At 48.0% G+C, this 19,671-nt stretch overlaps 1 protein-coding gene across 4 annotated transcripts; it reads right to left on the reverse strand.

Moving 5' to 3' along the window:
* Window positions 1–13,803: 13,803 nt before the first annotated feature.
* Window positions 13,804–19,410, reverse strand: LOC148217550 (nucleolar pre-ribosomal-associated protein 1-like). Of its 4 annotated transcripts, none has more exons than XM_088158557.1 (5): window positions 19,336–19,410; window positions 16,540–17,894; window positions 15,763–15,901; window positions 14,862–15,055; window positions 13,804–14,633 (listed from the first exon to the last, which is right to left on the reverse strand). In XM_088158557.1, exons 2-4 carry the CDS (start codon window positions 16,753–16,755, stop codon window positions 14,922–14,924), a joined length of 489 nt encoding a protein of 162 aa, XP_088014683.1. In that variant the 5' UTR covers window positions 16,756–17,894; window positions 19,336–19,410; the 3' UTR covers window positions 13,804–14,633; window positions 14,862–14,921. The 4 variants fall into 4 exon arrangements, with proteins under 4 accessions (XP_088014683.1, XP_088014682.1, XP_088014684.1 ...); XM_088158556.1 differs by lacking the exon at window positions 19,336–19,410 and adding an exon at window positions 18,756–18,773 and having other exon boundaries at window positions 16,540–18,669; XM_088158558.1 differs by lacking the exon at window positions 19,336–19,410 and having other exon boundaries at window positions 13,804–14,165; window positions 14,529–14,633; window positions 16,540–18,770.
* Between the last annotated feature and the right edge of the window lie 261 nt (window positions 19,411–19,671).

Raw genomic sequence — 19,671 nt, forward strand, 5'->3', positions numbered from 1 at the left:
TGCCGATCTAATCGTCGGCAGGCCATTAGCAATCGATCGGCAGGCGCGATCAATCGATCGCCGATCTAATCGATCGGCAGGCATTAGCAATCGATCGCCGATATAATCGATCGGCAGGCGCGATCAATCGATCGCCGATCTAATCGATCGGCAGGCATTAGCAATCGATCGCCGATATAATCGATCGGCAGGCCGCGATCAATCGATCGCCGATCGAATCCATAGGGCACGCATTAGCTATCGATCGCCGATCTGATTTTTCCCGCCATTTTTCATGGATTTTTTCCCCCATTTCTTACTGATTTTTCCCCAATTTTTCATGCATTTTTTCCCGCAATTTTCGTGGATTTTTTCCCATATTTTCCCCATTTCTCACTGATTTTTTTTTTCCCCCATTTTTCCATGGATATTTCCCGATTTTCCCCCCCATTGCTCACTGATTTTTGCCCCCATTTTCTCTCTGAATTTTCCCCCATTTTCCATGCATTTTTCCCCCCATTTATCACTGATATTTGCCCCCATTTCTCTCTGAATTTTTCCTTCCATTTTTCATGCATTTTTCCGCCCATTAATCACTGATTTTCTCCCCATATATCACTGATTTTTTTCCCCATTTCTCAATTATTTTTTTCCCCCCACTTTTCCCCGTTTCTCACTGATTTATTCCCCCACTTTTCATGGATTTTTTTTCCCCCATTTCTCACTGTTTTTTTTCCCCATTTTTCAAAGATTCCCCCCCCCATTTTTCCACTGATTTTTCTCCATTTCTCACTGTTTTTTCCCACCATTTTTCATGTGGTTTTTTTCCATTTCTCACTGATGTTTTACCCCATTCTTATTACCATTCTCATAGCTCTATTTTATATTTATACATATTCTTATATTTGCATTATTTCTGTTATACACTAGATTTTTCATAGATATTTGCTACTTATATTTCATTATATTTTACATGTATACCAATCTATTTCTAGTCTTTATATTTTATTTTTATATTAGCTATAAAAACCGTGCCTCTACCCAAATAAAAAGCATTTAAACATTCCTTTTAGACTATATTTAGCTATTTTTTATGGTTCTGTTTTTTCATGCATTCTACACCCACCCCTCCCTCTCAATGTTCTGGCACCCAGCATGACCCCCCCCCCCCCCCCCATGCCCCGACTCACCTGCTCCTCCAGCGCAGCCCGGCTCCCTTTCCCAGGGACCTTGGGGTGCCCCAAACCACGTCGGAGCCCCCCAGTCTCCACACCCTCCCCCTCCGTAGGGAACGGGAATGGGATGGGGAGCACACAGGACAAGAAAGGAACACAAAAGACACACTGGACAGAGAGAAGAAAAGGGCTGGAAGCTGGATATGAGGATGAAAGTGGAGCAGCAACAAACCTCAGGACTCTTGACTAGAGAGTGTGGCTGCTGAACGTCTCAAAAAAACCCCCCCCAGCTCCAACACAACGTGCTGTGCTCACGGCTCGGCCTGGGACTCATCAGTGAACATCTCTCTCTTGCCAGGGCCATAAAGCCCCCGAGAAAACACGAGGTGAGGTTGATGTGCCTCCGGCTTTGCTCCTGCTCATCCCTAACCCCCAGCCCCTGCTGCCAGCGAGCACCCTGATCTCTGAACCTCTTCTCAGCTTGTTTGTACGCTTCCAAAATTCCTTCCTCTTTCTTCAAGCTTCATCTGTTTCCTGGCATTGGGGAGAATGACAAGTGTTTAGCACAGCGCAATGAATACAACAGTCTCATTTTCAGAAGACACAACTGAACGAGAACCGACAGCAGCACTGCTTCGAGACAATCTGGGCACACCGTTTCCCTTCCAGCAATCTGAGTGTTCTTTTGTGTCACGCCTGAAATTCTGAAAATGGTTTTTTGAGAAAAATTATCCATAACTAGAAAACAATCAAACCAAATAAATAGAACCCCTAGGATATAATAACAGCCCATATACTACAACACTCCAATTCTAATATTAATAGGAAAACAGAAATTAGCTACACAGCATTACCTCAAACAAACACTACATACTGGCAAGAATCAAAGCCACCACAAAATAATTCAAAAACTACCCTATGCCTTATGCCTACAGGCTAGAACGCCATCGGCAAACCTTATCAAGGTATCCTTTAAAAACAACGCCCCAACCAAAACAAAAACAACACAAAACGCCATTCAAGAACTCCCTTATCAACACCTGAATGAAAAAACATGGCATTAGATAAATAGACCATAGCCCTTATCATACACCATCTACAAACAAAATAAAGCTATACCATACATCCTCGAAAACCACCTTCAAAGCACGACATTAGAAAAAAAAACTTTCCAGAATTAAAAGCTGTATCTAACAAAAGCCGTCTGATAAAATTAACAACCAAGCCCCCACCATCAGAGCTGCCCCTACTAAACTCCCCATCGTACATATGAAAAATCAGTTTTAAAAACCTACTTCAATTCATTCTGCCTCAAAATACAAAACCATTCCAGAAAGTTACCTTCACTCAAAAACAAAAAGCGCACGTAGTAAATAACATTAAAAAATAAATCAGCACACTACACACCACAAGCATAAAATATTGAATTAAAACCAAAAATACCCCTATTCATTTAAAGAGCCCAGCCGCAAGCTATATTTAACTATAACTTCGTGCAAACGTACACATATCATTAAAATAGATTTCTTTCAGAATACAACTGATGATCTAAAATAGTAAAATGTCCGAGAACGATATTATAATAGGATATCCTCGATCATCCTCCCGCAAATTCTCTCCACTCTATTGTCCGACACACACCAGAAAAAAAATCCAGTTTTTACTTTTTTCAGCTAACTTCTCATTTATTAGCTGAGAGGAATGTTGAATTTGTCTTTACAAATGAGCTGTGGATCAGCCTGTAGATAAGGCTAGCACTGAGAGATAAAAGAAACAATGGGATGGATTCCACTGATTGATGAATGGAAAGAGATAGTTGCCTTGACAAACAAACTGCGGGGCTGCTGATAAATGAAATTGGATATCGAAAGATGAAAGAAGCAACGGGGGGAAACTATGAATTCTATAAGAATTAAAAATTAAAAGGGAGGGGTTATACATTAGAGGGGAATTTCAGGTATCAGGCGTTCCGGGAAGTCTGTGCCTCTCAAGTACCTCAGCCAATGGGAAAAGAGAGAGGGAAATGCGGCCGGGAAAATAGGATAAAAAGGAGGCTGCGTCCTCCAAAAATTTGAGAGATCCCAGGGGAATGTCCCATGGCCTCTCCCTTTATTCGAATAAAGCAAAAAGGACTCCTCTGTTTCCTTTTTGGACATAAACCGCTGGTGTTTGTGGATTAATTTTCTGACATTTAGCAACATATTGTTAAAAAAAAAAAAAAAAAAAGTGATCCAGAAGAGGGCAACATTGACAGCCATTCCAAGACAGGATGAACAAATGCTTTCCACATTGACAGAGGATGCTGCGATGTTCTGAGAACAGGAAGATAGAATAAAATAAAGGAAGGTGATGTTACAAGACAGAAAAGGGTAAAATAAAAGGAGTACCTGAGACTGGGGGGCGGGGGGGGAAGAAAAATGGGGAAATATTAATTGCTACACACTAGGTACAAAATGCTTTTTACAAGTAATTTATGAGAAGCAAGCTAAAAGCGTCTTACTGCTGCTAGGTGATATCATGCTCCAAGCTCTGCTAATAATTCCTATTTCTAGCAATAGTTAAATTGAACTCACTACATTCCAACTATTTTTCTGCTTGTTTAGATGGCAGATCCGTTTGGAACACACCTTACGATAGCAAATTCTATGCCCAGGTAGGGACCTCTCAGTTCTTCCATAAAAACATTTTCTTCTGCATTATGGCAAGCCTTTGTTTTAGCTTGACAGCTTTCTTGAAACTTCAATTACGCATGTATCCAAAGAACATTTGCAATTCCAGAAATTGGTAGGCACATCATATGGAAAGTAAATAAAATTCTCGAGAGGGAGTTGCTTTGTTACTGAGGGGATGGAAAAGCAAGGCTAGAGCTAGTAGAACTACCCAAGAAATTGGGACTTAACGCAGCTTTTACAAGGCTCAAAGTAGCCATACCGAGATGTTTTGAGCTAAAAGCCCCAGTTACCAGACTTACAGGCCTAATAGTTATCACCACACCACATTCCCTGGTTGCAGTATTTTTAACAGCAGTGCAGAACGCTACTGAAAATTATTTTTAGGTTGAATTGTTCTCTCCCCCTCACTGCCTGTGTAGCTGTTAGAGGCTTCCAGGAGGCTGGGGAAGCAGACTGCTGGTTTCACTTCCAGACACGTCACTTCCATGGTCTGCTGGAGGGCACTTTGAAGCCCGTGGCCTTTTCTTGCTCTATTGTATCTGACAACTTTCCTCCCCCACGTCTGTTTTTTTAGCGGCAGCATTTTTGGAGGGCCAGTCAAAGACCTCAGGCTCCGAGAGAATTCGTCTGCTTTGCTCTGTTTACGTGTTGCAACAGATGGGAGCAGCAACTAAGTCAAGTAGTAACTTCTGAGCTGCCCAGTTATCAGTAAACCAAAATATTCTTTTGTGACTCTCGCCAGACGAACATATCATCCTATCCGAGTCACACACTGCCCCTCTGGCATTTTCCCAGTCAGACAAAGAATTCCTGGCCCCTTCCTTGCATGAACCTCAGGCTCTCCACCTTGTTCCAGAAAGAGTTCTAGATCCAAGGCCCAGTGAGCCAGCTACCCTTTGCTGCCCTGAGCAGTATGGAAACAGCCAAGCCCCAGCCCTGCAGCCCTGCCTAACTCGCCTTTGCCTCCCAAACCTGAACCTTTTCCTTGGCTGTGGCATCCTCACTCATGCAATCCTGAAGACAAAAATCTGATTTGGCAGGTGAGGCCGTTTCTAACGCAAAAGCTTCACCAAGGTTTCTCTTCCAACTTCAGCCTTAAACAGTCCTGTCCTCCTCAGACAGCCCCCACCTCCAGCCTTTAGCTGTAAATACTTACTGTTTTATAGCTAATGCTTGCCACCCCCTCAAAATTAAGTCTTTTTGATATGCATTTACATCCCTCCCTAACCATGTCCTCATCACCCTTCCCAAACTCAGCCTCAATCTCCAGGCCTAGAACCTCTCCCTAGGTGAGGGACTGTCCTCGGGTAGGGAGTGCTGACAGGACCTGTGCATGAGCCCAGCTGCATAGCCCGTGCTAATCCCAGCCCAGCTCTAGCCTTTAAACCCACTGGGGCTTTGGTACTGGAGGCCCAGTTACAGTAACCCCTGTGGCCGTTCCGCTTCCAGGCCATCTGTGAGTTGTGATCCCCCACCCTACACCACTTTGGTGAGAAATGCATTCCTTTCTTACAATAAAGTTTTCATTTTATGTCTAAATTCAAGCATTCCGAGAAAACGTGTAGCAATTCTATCAAGACAGACATGACAGGCACCAACATTAGTCTTTCATTACACACTTTTCATGCCTTCTCTCCACAGATTTCTTTGAGGCAACTCTGACTCCTTTTCTCACAGGCAGCTCCACACAGCCCCGACTCCTCCTCTCCTCTGTACGACTGGCTAAACCCCAGCCTGTCCCTTCCCCAGCCACCTGAGCCTGTCTGTCCCACACACAGCATCCTCTCACCTTGTCCATCCCTTGCACGGCCACGTGTCCCTTCCTCCTCGCAGCACAGCCAGCAGGCTCCAGCCCACACTGCAGCAGGCTCTGCACCTCCAGCTGGAGCTGTGCTTAGTGAAACTGGCAGCCAGCTGACCCACGCTTTTATAACAACCAGCCTCACTGGGCAGGCAAGGCTGTTTCCACTCCTTGCTAATCAGTACAGCTGTAACTCGTTGGCAACTAGTGCCTTCTGCGCTATCCTTACAAACTATTCTCCTACAGAAATGGACCGGAATTCCCGCGGGGATTTTCCGGGGATTCCGGGGGGATTTTCTCGGGAATTCCGGGGGGATTTTGTCGGGGATTCCGGGGGGATTTTCTGGGGGATTCCGGGGGGATTTTATCGGGGATTCCTGGGGGATATTCCCGGGGATCCCGGGGGGATTTTATCGGGGATTCTGGGCATATTTTCTCGCGGATTCCGGGGGGATTTTCTCAGGGATTCCGGGGAGATTTTATCGGGGATTCCGGGGGGATTTTTCCCGGGAAATCCGGGGGGATTTTCCCCGCGATTCCAGGGGGATTTTCCAGGGGATTCCGGGCATATTTTCTCGGGGATTCCTGGGGGATTTTCCAAGGGATTCCATGGGGATTATCCAGGGGATTCCAGGGGGATTTTATCGGGGATACCTGGGGGATTTTCCAGGGGATTCCTGGGGGATTTTCCCGGGGATTCCGGGGGGATTTTCACGGGGATTCCGGGGGGATTTTCACTGGGATTCCGGGGCGGATTTTCTCAGGAATTCCGGGGGATTTTCTCGGGAATTCCGGGAGGATTTTCAGGAGTATTCCGGGGGGATTTTCCCGAGTATTCCGGGGGGATTTTTTCGGGGAGTCCGGGGGGATTTTCCCGGGGATTCCGAGGGGATATTCCCGGGGAATTCCGGGGGGATTTTCCAGGGGTTTCAGCGAGGAATTTCCCGGGGAATTCCCGGTGGATTTTCCCGGGGATTCCGGGTGGATTTTCTCGGGGATTCCGGGGGGATTTTCCCGAGTATTCCGGGGGGAATTTTTCGGGGAGTCCGGAGGGATTTTCCCGGGGTATCCGGGGTGATTTTACGAGGAATTCCGGGGGGATTTTCCCGAGTGTTCCGTGGGGATTTCCTCGGGGATTACGGGATGATTTTCTCGGGCAATTCCGGGGGATGTTCTCGGGTATTCCGGGGCCATTATCTCGGTGATTCCGGGGAGATGTTCTCGGGGATTCCGAGATTATTTTCCCGGGGAATTCATGGGGATTTTCCCGGGGATTCCGGGGGGATATTCTCGGGGATTCCGGGGGGATTTTCCCGAGTATTTCGGGGGGGTTTTCTCGGGGATTCCGTGGGGATTTCCCCGGGGATTCCGGGGGGATTTTCCCGAGTATTCCGGGAGGATTTTGTCGGGGATTCCGGGGGATTTTCTCGTGGATTCCGGGACGATTTTCCCGAGGAATTCCGGGGGGATTTTCTCGGGGATTCCGGGGGGATTTTCTCGGGGATTCCCGGGGGATTTTCCCGGGGAATTCCGGGGGGATTTTCTCGGGGATTCCGGGGGGATTTTCCCGGGGATTCCGGGGGGATTTTCCGGGGATTCCGGGGGAATTTTCCAGGGGATTCGGGGCCGATTTTCGCGGGGATTCTGGGGGGATTTTCCCTGGGATTGCGGGGGGATTTTCCCTGGTAATTCCAGGGGATTTTCCCGGGGATCTCGGGGTGAGTATCCCGGGGATTCGGGGGGCATTTTCCGGGGATTCCGGGGGGATTTTGTCGGGGATTCCGGGGGGATTTTCCAGGGGATTCCGGGGGGATTTTCCAGGGGATTCCGGGCATATTTTCCCGAGTATTACGGGCGAATTTTCTCGGGGATTCCGGGGAGATTTTCTTGGGGATTCCGGGGGGGCTTTCACGGGGATTTCTGGGGGATTTTCGCCTGGATTCCGGGGGGATTTTCTCGCGGATTCCGGGGGGATTTTCCCGGGGATTCCGGGAGGAATTTCTCGGGGAGTCCGGGGGGATTTTCCAGGGGAACTCCGGGGGATTTTCTCGGGGATTCCGGGGGGATTTTCCATCGGACTCCGGGTTGATTTTCCCGGGGACTCCGGGGGATTTTCTCGGGGATTTCTGGAGGATTTTCCCGGGGATTCCGGGCGGATATTCTCGTGGATTCCGGGAGGATTTTCCCGGGGAATTCCGAGGGATTTTCAGGGGATTCAGGGGGGATTTTCCAGGGGATTCCGGGGGGATTTTCTCGGGGATTCCGGGGAGATTTTCTCGCGTATTCCCGGGGCATTTTCCTGGAGATTCCAGGGGGATTTTATCGGCTATTCCGGGGGGATTATCCAGGGGATTCCGGGGGGATTATCCAGGGGATTCCGGGGGGTTTTTCCAGGGGATTCCGGGCATATTTTCCCGAGTATTACGGGCGAATTTTCTCGGGGATTCCGGGGAGATTTTCTTGGGGATTCCGGGGGGGCTTTCACAGGGATTTCTGGGGGATTTTCGCGTGGATTCCGGGGGGATTTTCCCGGGGATTCCGGCGGAAATTTCTCGGGCAGTCCGGGGGGATTTTCTAGGGGAATTCCGGGGGATTTTCGCGTGGATTCTGGGGGGATTTTCCATCGGACTCCGGGTTGATTTTCCCGGGGACTCCGGGGGATTTTCTCGGGGATTTCTGGAGGATTTTCCCGGGGATTCCGGGCGGATTTTCTCGTGGATTCCGGGACGATTATCCCGAGGAATTCCGGGGGGATTTTCTCGGGGATTCCTAGGGGATTTTCCAGGGGATTCCGGGGTGATTATCCCGGGGATTTTCCTGGGGGATTTTCCCGGGGATTCCGGGGGATTTTCTCGGGGATTCCGGGGGGATATTGCAGAGTATTCCGGGGGGATTTTCCGGGGAATCTGGGGGGATTTTCTCGGGGATTCCGGGGGGATTTTCCCGGCGAACTCCGGGGGGATTTTCTCGGGGATTCCTAGGGGATTTTCCAGGGGATTCCGGGGTGATTATCCCGGGGATTTTCCTGGGGGATTTTCCCGGGGATTCCGGGTTGATTTTCCCGGGGAATTCCGAGGGATTTTCTCGGGGATTCCGGGGAGATGATCCCGGGGATTTCGGGGAGATTTTCTGGGGGATTCCTGGGGGATTTTCTCGGGGATTCCGGGGGGATTTTCCCGGGGATTCCCGGGGATTTTCTCTCGGATTTTTTTCCCCAATTTTTCAAGCATTTTTTCCCGCAATTTTCGTGGATTTTTCCCAAATTTTCCCCATTTCTCACTGATTTTTTTCCCCATTTCTCAATGATTTTTGCCCCAATTTATCAAAGATTTTTTTCCCCATTTCTCACTGATGTTTTTCCCCATTTTCCCCCCATTTCTCACTGATTTTTATCCCCCATTTTTCAATGATTTTTCCCCATTTCTCTCTGATTTTTTCCCCATTTCACCATGATGTTTCCCCCATTTCTCACTGATTTTTCCGTTGATTTTTCATGGATTTTTCCACCCATTTTTCGTGGATTTTTCCCCCATTTTTCCCCATTTCTCATTGATTTTTTTCCCCCATTTATCACTCCTTTTTCCCCATTTTTCCCCATTTCTCACTGATTTTTTCCGCCATTTTTCATGGATGTTTCCCCCAATTTTCATGGATATTTCCTGATTTTCCCCCCCATTTCTCACTGATATTTGCCCCCATTTCTCTCTGAATTATTCCCCCCATTTTTCATGCATTTTCCCGCCCGTTGATCACTGATTTTTTCCCCATTTCTCACCGACTTTTCCCCCCATTTCTCACTGATTTTTATCCCCCACTTCTGACTGATTTTTCCCAATTTTTCGTTGATCTTTTTCCCCATTCCTCACCGATTTTCCCCCCATTTCTCTCTGATTTTTCCATCATTTTTCATGGCTTTTCCCCCCCATTTCTCACTGATTTTACCCCATTTCTCACTGATTTTATTAATGTTTGTATTTCTATTTCTAATTATGTTTATATTTATATTTATTATTATTGTTTTGCATGTTTATGTTTATGTTTATGTTTATATCTATGCAGGTTAACGTTTGTGCATGTTTATGTCTATGTTTATATTTATGCATATTTATTTTTATGCCGGCGAACGCGGGCAGGCGTTTTATGTAGATGCCTATCCGCCGGGGTCCTAGAGAGGCCGCCATCTTGAGCGTGTCGGGACTCTCAAAATGGCGGCTCGGGCGGCACCCCGGCTGACCTTCCCAAAATGGCGGCAGAAAGGGCGGGAAAAAATCAGGACCCCGGTGTGTAGGCATAAGATGCCTGATTACATCGCCGACGCCGATCCGCTCGCCGCCAATTTTCCCGGATGTGTCAGAGCGTGCCGACAGCGGCCGCGCGGTCCCCGGTGCCGCGGGCGTGAGGGCGCCGGCGAACGCGGGCAGGCGTTTTACGTAGACGCCTATCCGCCGGGGTCCTAGAGAGGCCGCCATATTGAGTGTGTCCGCACTCTCAAAATGGCGGCTCGGGCGGCACCCCGGCTGACCTTCCCAAAATGGCGGCAGAAAGGGCGGGAAAAAATCAGGACCCCGGTGTGTAGGCATAAGATGCCTGATTACATCGCCGACGCCGATCCGCTCGCCGCCAATTTTCCCGGATGTTTCAGAGCGTGCCGACAACGGCCGCGCGGTCCGCGGTGCCGCGGGCGTGAGGGCGCCGGCGGGCGCGGGCAGGCGTTTTACGTAGACGCCTATCCGCCGGGGTCCTAGAGAGGCCGCCATCTTGAGCGTGTCGGGACTCTCAAAATGGCGCTTCGGGCGGCACCCCGGCTGACCTTCCCAAAATGGCGGCAGAAAGGGCGGGAAAAAATCAGGACCCCGGTGTGTAGGCATAAGATGCCTGATTACATCGCCGACGCCGATCCGCTCGCCGACAATTTTCCCGGACGTGTCAGAGTGTGCCGACAACGGCCGCGCGGTCCGCGCTGCCGCGGGCGTGAGGGCGCCGGCGAGCGCGGACAGGCGTTTTATGTAGACGCCTATCCGCCGGGGTCCTAGAGAGGCCGCCATCTTGAGTGCTGCCGCAGGGCTGGGTCCCGGCCCGCGGGCCCTTCCGCCATCCTGAGAGGGGCACGGTGCAGTACCCGCCCGTGCCCACACGGCGGCAGCACTGCCGCCCAACTCAGCCCGGCACTGCCGCCCTGTCAGGGACAGCCAGAGAAGGGAGAGAGTTCCAAGTACCAGAGTCCCCACCCGTCATAAAATCCTCTCAATGAACGCCCCAAAAAAACCCCGACCCAAACTAAAAATGCCCTGCCTCTGACCAAATGAAAAAAAAACCCTTTTATATATAGAAATCATCTATTTTTTAATATTTAATTTCTAGTCATAATCTAGACATATTTCATATATTCAATTTAATTGCTATTCTATTTATCATATATACAATATTATTTTATTATTCATTATATACATAGATTTATATTACTAATGGTATTTCTATTTTATGTATATCCATCTATATTTGTAGGTTCATAGTTTTTAATATTATTTCTTTAAAAGCTCTGCCTCTAACCAAATAGAAACAAAAAACTCGATTATTTTAAATTATATTTGAATATATTTTTCTATTTAGTTTTCATATTTATATCTGTAGATTTATATGTCTATATTGTGTATTCTATATTTATATACTATTTAACGTATTTTTTACTAGTATATTAATATACTATATGCTATTTACATTCTATTATAACATACTATTTAATATAACATATTAAAATCGATAAATTATTTATATTACATACTACATACATGTATTTTATATTTATATTTATTTCTATATATTTATACTTACATATATATATGCATATATAGTTATAATAATTTTATGTCAGTATCTATTTTTGCATATTTGTATATTTTTGCCTATATTATTTATATTATTTATTAAAAACCCTCCTCTAACCAAATGAAAAACAATAAAAAATTCCTTTTAAAGTCTAAATATTTATATATTTCTATTTTCATAACAAAATATAATGTAATGTAATATATTTATATATTGGTTTCTTATATTTGCTTCTATATTTTTATTCTTTATCTTTTATATATACAGTATCTATAAAAAAACCCTACCTCTATCCAAACACAAACCAATAAAACATTCCTTTTAGACTATATTTAGCTGTTTTTTAAGGTTCTGTTTTTCATGCATTCTACACCCACCCCTCCCTCTCAATGTTCTGGCACCCACCATGACCCCCCCCCATGCCCGACTCACCTGCTCCTCCAGCGCAGCCCGGCTCCCTCTCCCAGGGACCTTGGGGTGCCCCAAACCACGTCGGAGCCCCCCTCAGCCTTTTTTCCTCACCCCAAAGAAGGCACAGAACGACTCCAACTGCCCTGGACAGCAGCAGGGCACTTGACTGCAACCCCTCCCATGTGTCCATCCCACAGAAAGTGACTCTGCTGACACCAGAAAAGGGAGGGCAACCCCCACAAGGGCTGAAGTTCCTCCCCAGCCCTGCAGACACAGGGGACAAGGGGCAGAAAGGAGGAGGGGCAGCAGAGAGGACAAGGGAAGAAAATCAACATCAAGGTGCACGATGAAATGGAACCCCCCCTAAAAAAAAAAAAAAAGAAGAAGAAAAATGAAAACGAAAAATAACCAAAAAACGAAAAGAAACCCCTGGCATGCTGGATGGGCAGCACAAGAGGGAGGGATTAAAAATGAACAGGGACAGTGTCCTGGTTTTGGGCAAATTTGGGGGAAAACCTCCAGAAGGAGCCCCCAGACAGCAAACCCCACGACTCCTCCCCCCCACCCCACCGGGTTCGGGAAGAATTTCCTCGGAGAAGAGTGGGAGAAAAAAACCTCTTTATTTAACAAGCAAGACACTCCCCAGCACAGGGAAAAAAGACAACACCAGCTGACAAAAAACTCTTTCACCGTTCTGAAGGGATGACGAGTTCAATCTCTCTGGCGAGTGGTCGCCCAGTTATCAGTCTCTGGCGCTTGGGAATGGCTGCTGCAGGTGACAGAGTGTAGACTCCCGGTGTTTCTTGGGGTTTCCCAGGTCCCCGTCCGGAACAGGTTCAGATGGTATCCAGGAGAGGGAGGGGACGGGGTGGAAGAGAAAACAGTCCAGGGAAAAAGTTGGACTGCCTAGCTGAACTAACTAATAAGAAAAAAGCAAGGGCAAAGCGAAGGAAAGAAAAAGAGGCAGAAGCGAGCAAGCAGGCAAGCAAGCAAGCAGGCAGGCAAGCAAGCAAGCAAGCAAGCAAGCAGGCAAGCAAGCAAACCGAGCTAAAACCTCTCCTAAACATAGACCATGGGGGAGGTGAGCCGGCTGATAACAAGACAAAACAAAGCTTCACTCTCAGAGTCAGTCCTGGAAGCACAGGACATAATACCAAACATAATCAGGACACATGATTGGAGATAGAAACACCATAACATCACCCTAGGACAGACAGTGACCGGGACACAAGGATCCCACGGGAAACAACGGCACAGGGAGCACCACAGAGGCACAGAGAAGGACGGAGAAAAGACAGAGAGTGCCAAACACACAGCAAGGACTGAGGGGTACCATGACAAAGAGGGAACCCAGGAGCCAGAGAGGAAGCGAGCACAGCCCGTGCGGGGCGGGCAAAGACGGGCAAGGAGCAGCACAGGCACGGAGACAGAGAGGCACGGCCAGCAGGACAGAGGCTCACCAGGAGAGGGGCACAGCAAGGGAGGAGCACCGGGCAGCGCTCCTTTAGGACAAGAATATTCACACACACAAGCAATTCCCTCATTTGCACCTCATTCTTATTTCACACACCGTGTCCCCCCCCCCCCCCCCAATAAAAAATTCAGCTCATAGCACAGGCAGCTCTGGCTTTTCCCTGCACAGTATTTCTACCAGGGACCTGGGCACAGCACGCGGTCGCGAGTCACCTGAATCAATCCTGATTTAACATTTCAAAGCTTCTCCTTCTGGCACTGCACCTTCTCAGACCCGGGCTGCCATGTTCCACTCCCCTCATGGCCAAATTCAAGAACAACTGTTGCCATTCTGCAGAGAATTCCCAATATGACTCACATGTTATCAGTGGGCAGAAAACTCTTTGGGCTTCAGTTCCACCTCTCACCTGTTCCACGTGGAGGGAGGACAGGCATTTGTCACACATCACAGCAGCAGTGATGGATCAAGGCTTTTTTTTTTTTTTTTTTTTTTTTTTTGATTGAATAAAAGGGTAAGAAAAAACAAACCAGGTCTCATACAAATGTCTTGAAACACCATTAAAGCTTTTTAAACCCAAGGAGACCATCGTGATTCCTGACTTCAGTCTTCTATTCATACTGGTTTTGGCATCATGAAATCAATCAGAGTCTTTAAAGAAATACTAAATCATCATGACTAAACCCCGGGCTCCTGGTCATTTGCACTTACAGCCCCTTGTAGGAAGCTCTCCAGCCTTTTTTTCCCATCCTACGTTGGACAGAGGATGGCTGTGAACCGCACGCCTCCGCACAAACAGTCCTGCCGGTTCCTCAAAAAGTTTAAAATGCCTGTGATAAAAATGATAGAAAGTAATACTGCCTCTCAGACTGTTCAAGAAATGGGAAGTTGGACTTTCAATGTCCCACTGAGAGATGCCAAATAAAAGCTTCCCCATGAGCTCGCACAGAGTAGTAACATTTCTTGGACGAAACTAAACTAAGATTTTTTTTTGACCAAACAAGATAGGTCTGTATGAGAACAGCTCAGGAGGCTTTCAGGGCTCGCAGTGATGCTGGCAGAGCACAGAACGTTAAAGATGAAGTCTTAACTCCCTGAATTAATGCCCTGTGGTAGCCAAAACCTTTTGCAAAGACACATAAGACTTGCTTCTCCTTGTTTCCGAGTTCCCAAGCCATCCTGTAATTCGTCACCTGCACTAGTGCAGACCAATCTGCCGTGGGCAAGGAACCGATCCGGCTCCTGAGCTCCAAGCCACGTGTCCCCGATGGAAACCCAAGTCAGGAATACAAAAACACCTGTGGAAGAAAGACGAGAGAAAAATCAGAAGACACAGATATTCTTCTATTTCCACACAGAAATACCGAGCCAAGCTGTTTACCTCTGGGACTCTGTTTTCAAACAGCTCCCCAACTCTGTTCCTAGATGGAAAACGTGGAGTGGCTTTGCCCATGCAAAGCCAATGAGCCTCCTCACAAGAAGGAACAAACCAGTTTCCTGCTAAATCAGACACCTGGAAATCTCACCTGTCACATGCTGTCATGGACCAGCAAGAGGGATCAGCATCCAGGCCCACGTGGACTTGTTCATTCCTGGCTTCTAATGCAGCAGGGACAACAGCACTGAAGGGAAATGATCACGTCTTCATTTAAAGAGAACCCAACTTCTTCATCAAAGCCATCACTGTCCTCGATCAGGACATCCACCATATCCAGGACATCTAATAAGTGAAGAAAAACATCAAAGCAAGAATCCAGACTAACAGGAAAAACAACAGACGTAGAATGCAACACTCCAGGAATACAAGGCATCTTTTTAATTCTTTTTAATAAAAAAAAAAAAAAATTTAAAAAAAGTATGAAAGCCACATTTGTCACACAATACAACGTTAAGTGCAACCCCTAAATTACAGCTGAACCTTCACTCTGCCTTTCAATGCTGCTGTCCAGCACGGAGCAGCTGTGGCTGCTCCTGGATCCCTGGATGTGTCCAAAGCCAGGCTGGACACTGGGGCTTGGAGCAGCCCGGGCTACTGAAAGGTGTCCCTGTTCATGGCAGGGCTGGAACTGGATGAGATTTAAGGAGCCTTGCCGGCCAAACCACTCTGGGATTCCATGACTCTGTCAACAGTCCCAGGCAGAAGGGCTAGATTTCCATTTGAGTTCAAAAACGCGGCTGCAAGAGCATGAAGAGAGATTTCAAATACCGTTCAAGTGGCACAACCACGGCAGAAATTACTTTCAGAGGTAAAGCGGCAACTTGGCAATTCCACTTCGACTTCTGATACCAAGAACACGTGGAGAGCTGAATCCTGGAGGGCCCTTACTTAACAGGACTGCCAGAGTTATCCATCCCCAGTTTGCTGATTAGGGCTAGAAAGTGTATCCCCAAGTCATGGAGTTGGGATGTTGACAGGTTACCACATACCATCAATGTGAGAGACGGGGATGCTGATGTTATCAGAGTCCTGTTTAAACAGAGCCACCTGGAGCGTGCTGGCTGCCTGAACCAGGTCTGCTGCCTTGTCAGTGTAGGGACAGGGGTTGGCCACCAGCTTCAGCAGGATCTGTCAGCAAAGGTGGGGAGAAAGGTAAGTGCACCTGCTGGCTGGCAAGTGCAGGGGAACCACACGGTACTGAGAACGACCACGTGCTGAAAGCTGGGCAGCTTTTATGAGGACAACTTCCATAGCACTTCTGCAGGATTCTGTCTACAGTTCCTGCTCTACAGGCCACACTGATGGAAAAACAAAAACCCACCACAACTTGGCACCTAGATTGCGACCACACACCGAGTACCTGGGCAGACCACAGTGGAGGCAAAGCACTGGGCATTCAACATCCTGAAGAGTAAACAGCAAGTGTCACCTTTCCTTGTCAAGGACCACCATCTACTGAGCTCTGATAATGTCGGCACCTAAAGAGGAGATCAAAGCTACCCACACCTACACCACTCTACCCTTACACCAACAATGCTGTAATAACAGCTGATCTTTTTGGATTTCATTTTCCTACAAATCATTTGGCTGCCCTCCCACTGAACACAAGAAGGATGCCACCTCCGTATAAAGAATCCCAAACAAGGCTTTTCTCAGAATTCATTCGCTGGTCTTTGACAGGTTTCTCAACAATAGCAACAAGACCTCCAGTTTCCACTAACACTATTCTTTGCATTTTTTTATCCAGCTGATTTGAACACCGTTACCTTTTCCAAAAACTGAATCACTGCTTCCTTCTGGTCTTCTTTTGTATTATCCAAGTGCTCCAGCCAAATTGAAAGCTCCTTCCACGTGTACTCAAACGCTCCACTGTCACGTAAAACCTGTCCAGGAAACAAAGGAGGAGGTGTGTAAATAAACCTCAAAACACCTAAAATACAAAACCCCGAGGGATGCAGATCTTTTTCTATAGTTACCTTCATGCTTCCTTCTTTTAGGAACGAAAAGAAGAGCAGGTTGATGAGGAGTCGTATCTGCCGCTCTCCTCACCCTCAGTTCAAGAGGCTCACTAGGGGGACTTCAGCTGCATAGTGGACAATAAAAATCCTACTTCTGTAATTTTTGGAAAGCAGGTTATACTGCTTTCAGAGGGCCGTACAGCTTTCTATCATCACAGGCAGTTAAAAAAAAAAGAAAAAAGCACCTTCAAAATAGCCTGTAGGGGAGTTTTAGAAAACTACCGATGAAACAGAGGAAAATCATTGCTAAATTAAACCTGAATCAGGCTACTTGTACTTAAAGCAATCAGGCAGAGGGATGAACAGTCACATAAATGAGCAGTGGGCTGTGACCACAGCAAGGTCCAGAGAGAAGTGCAAGTTGCTGGGGGTGGTGAGGAAGACCAACAAGTCCCACACCCTAGAGACAGGCTTTGACGTGCCTAGAAACTTCCCCCCGCTTTCCTGCTCTCCAAATTCAGGCCCTGACTGCGAGCACCCAAACTCGGTGACCCCGAGCTCCAGCTCTACAAGCAAGAAAGGAGGAGGGAGAAGAGGAAGGAATCCGAGTGACACCAGGGTTCAACTCCCTCCCCCTAAGGCCCAGCAAGAGAGGAAACCTTGCCCAGCTTGCCGACCCTGGCACCTACGTTGGACGACTGCAATTACACAGGATGAATCTGTGCCTTTGCTCCTCTCCACACATCAAATACAAGGAAGCCATCACAACTCATTTGTTCTACAGTTACTCCGTGTACAACACCAGCAGATCTAAAAACAACTGCTGCTCACATCAATCTGACAGGGTAATTCTTTTAAAGCAAGAAAACATGAAGGAAAAAGGATTCATTATAATATAAGCGACTATTTTTGGCAGGGTCTGGAAACAGAAATGCACCTGCAGCTCTCACAAAACCAGGCAGGAACAGAATGTGAAATCCAAAAACGAGCCTTCAGTTACATGGCACTGTGCAGAAAAGTAAGTCCTTACCATCTATTCTTAGCAGCCTTTCTGCTGACGGAACTGCCCCAACTTCCCTGTTCCTGCTTTCCCTTCAGAGAAAATGCAAAGGACTGAAGTGGAAAGTGGACACAGGAACAAGTCAAGCAGTCCATGTTCCCACCTGGCAAAAGAATCCAAAACCATCAGAAAAACGGCACATTTTGAGCAGCTTTCGGTTGAGACATTCATTGCTGGGAGACCAAGTGAACCTGCCTTTAATCCCTTGCAAGGATCAAGGGCCACTAAACCCTAATTCAGTCACTGTAACTGGATTTTTTTTCTTGGCAGGACAGTCTGGTTGCATTTATTCCTTATTCCTAAGGGTAAATCTCTACCCCTACTTAGGTAACTAAAGGATGTCCTCTTTGAATAAGGTGCTAAAAACAGCAGCCTCTGGTGTCTGGTGGACTTCGAGCTGACCAGCTTTTTCTCAAAAGTCAAATAACTAATTTAAATATGCAGAGGGGGATGCTAATTTTCAAGACAAAAAGTACTCCTTGCATCAAAGCTGGGATCAGACAATAACAGAGAGGACTACTCTGCAGGGCCAGAGGAAACCGGAGAAGACTTATGAAAGGCTAGAGTGCTGAAGTACAGATTAAAGAAACGCTGATAAAAAGTAAAAATCCAAAGCAATATCTTCTTGATCAATGTCAAGACCTTTGCAGGCACCAACTGCACTGATTTATTACAGTATCAGAATTCATTCAGCCTCGGGGGGGTGCGTAAACACGACAGACATTTTCTTTGCTCTTTCATCAACTGCTGCAGTGAAGTCCGTTCACAGCATTGATTTCTGTCAAATATTTCGTTACTAGCCGGTTATCTGACAGCAAATTTCAACAAGAGTCACAGGAAAGGAGACTGGTGACCACACAATCCTGCAGCAAAGGTAACTGCTTCAAGAAAAAATCGTACAATCCTGAAATTTCAGGCCAGTGGGATAGAGTGAATATCCTGATATTTCAATTCAAAAGCTTACCTTAACGGTCTCGGGCTCCGGGGCTTGGAGGGGGGGTCGGTTCGGAAGGGCCGCCTCCGGAGGAGGGGATCCCGGGGGGAGTCAGGGGCCCGGGGAGGGGGGCGAGGCGGAGGGAGAGGAAAAAGAGGAAGATGAGGAGCAGGAAGAAGGGGGAGAGGGTTTGAGAGGAGGGGAAGCCCAAATCCGTGCTGTGTGCGGAGCTCCGACAGCACGCTGCAGCCCGCAGCTCAGTGTGAGCACGGGGCAGAGGAGGCGATTTCTGGGCATTCAATCACCCTGAGGCGGGCCCGGCACCGCCCCTGCAGCACCGTCCCCAGCACAGCTCGGTACCGCTCCGGGATCACCCGGCCCCGCCCCCGGTGCCGCCCGGGACCACTGGGGACCGCCCCTAAAGCACCGCCCCGGCCCCGCCCGGTCCCGTCCCCGGGACCTCCGTGCCCCGCCTCGCCAAGCCCCGGCTCCGCCCCGAGCCTGCCCGGGCTGCGCCGGGACCATCGCTGGCGGCCCCGCCCCTCTTCCCCGGGCCGAAGCGGGCTGAAGGAGATGTCCGCACGATTGGAAACGCCGCCGAAAATCGCACCCGTGGGATCGGTGTCGGCGTCGTGCGCAGGCATCCCACTAGAGCGAGCGGGCTCCTTGCTGTGCCACCCTCCTTTTGCAGCCAGAGTTAGAAGGTCGCCATCTTGGGAGAGGCAGGCGCGCAGTACCGCGCTCTGCCCACAGGGTGGCGCTCGGGAGACAGGCAAGGGATGGAATCAAGGAGTGTCCCAATCCTTGAGGAAATCCCCCTGAATGAACGCCCCAAAAACCCCGACCAGAACTGAGAAACCTCCTGCATCTGTATGAGTGCAAAGGGTGTGCAAGGAGTGTGCAAATAGTGTGCATTAGCAATCGATCGGCAGGCATTGGCAATCGA

The sequence above is a fragment of the Sturnus vulgaris genome, unplaced genomic scaffold (genome assembly GCF_052056855.1).
Source record: "Sturnus vulgaris isolate bStuVul1 unplaced genomic scaffold, bStuVul1.hap1 Scaffold_689, whole genome shotgun sequence".
In the NCBI taxonomy this organism is placed as follows: domain Eukaryota; kingdom Metazoa; phylum Chordata; class Aves; order Passeriformes; family Sturnidae; genus Sturnus; species Sturnus vulgaris.

Bases quoted from the DNA above. Each gene is read 5' to 3' on its own strand.
- LOC148217550 (XM_088158557.1), bottom strand. From the start codon at position 16,755: ATGAAGGTAACTATAGAAAAAGATCTGCATCCCTCGGGGTTTTGTATT. The intron at 15,902-16,539 runs GTAACGGTGTTC...CTTTGCTGACAG, and splicing joins TGATTCAGTTTTTGGAAAAG to ATCCTGCTGAAGCTGGTGGC. The intron at 15,056-15,762 runs GTATGTGGTAAC...TTCACTTATTAG, and splicing joins CCCCGTCTCTCACATTGATG to ATGTCCTGGATATGGTGGAT.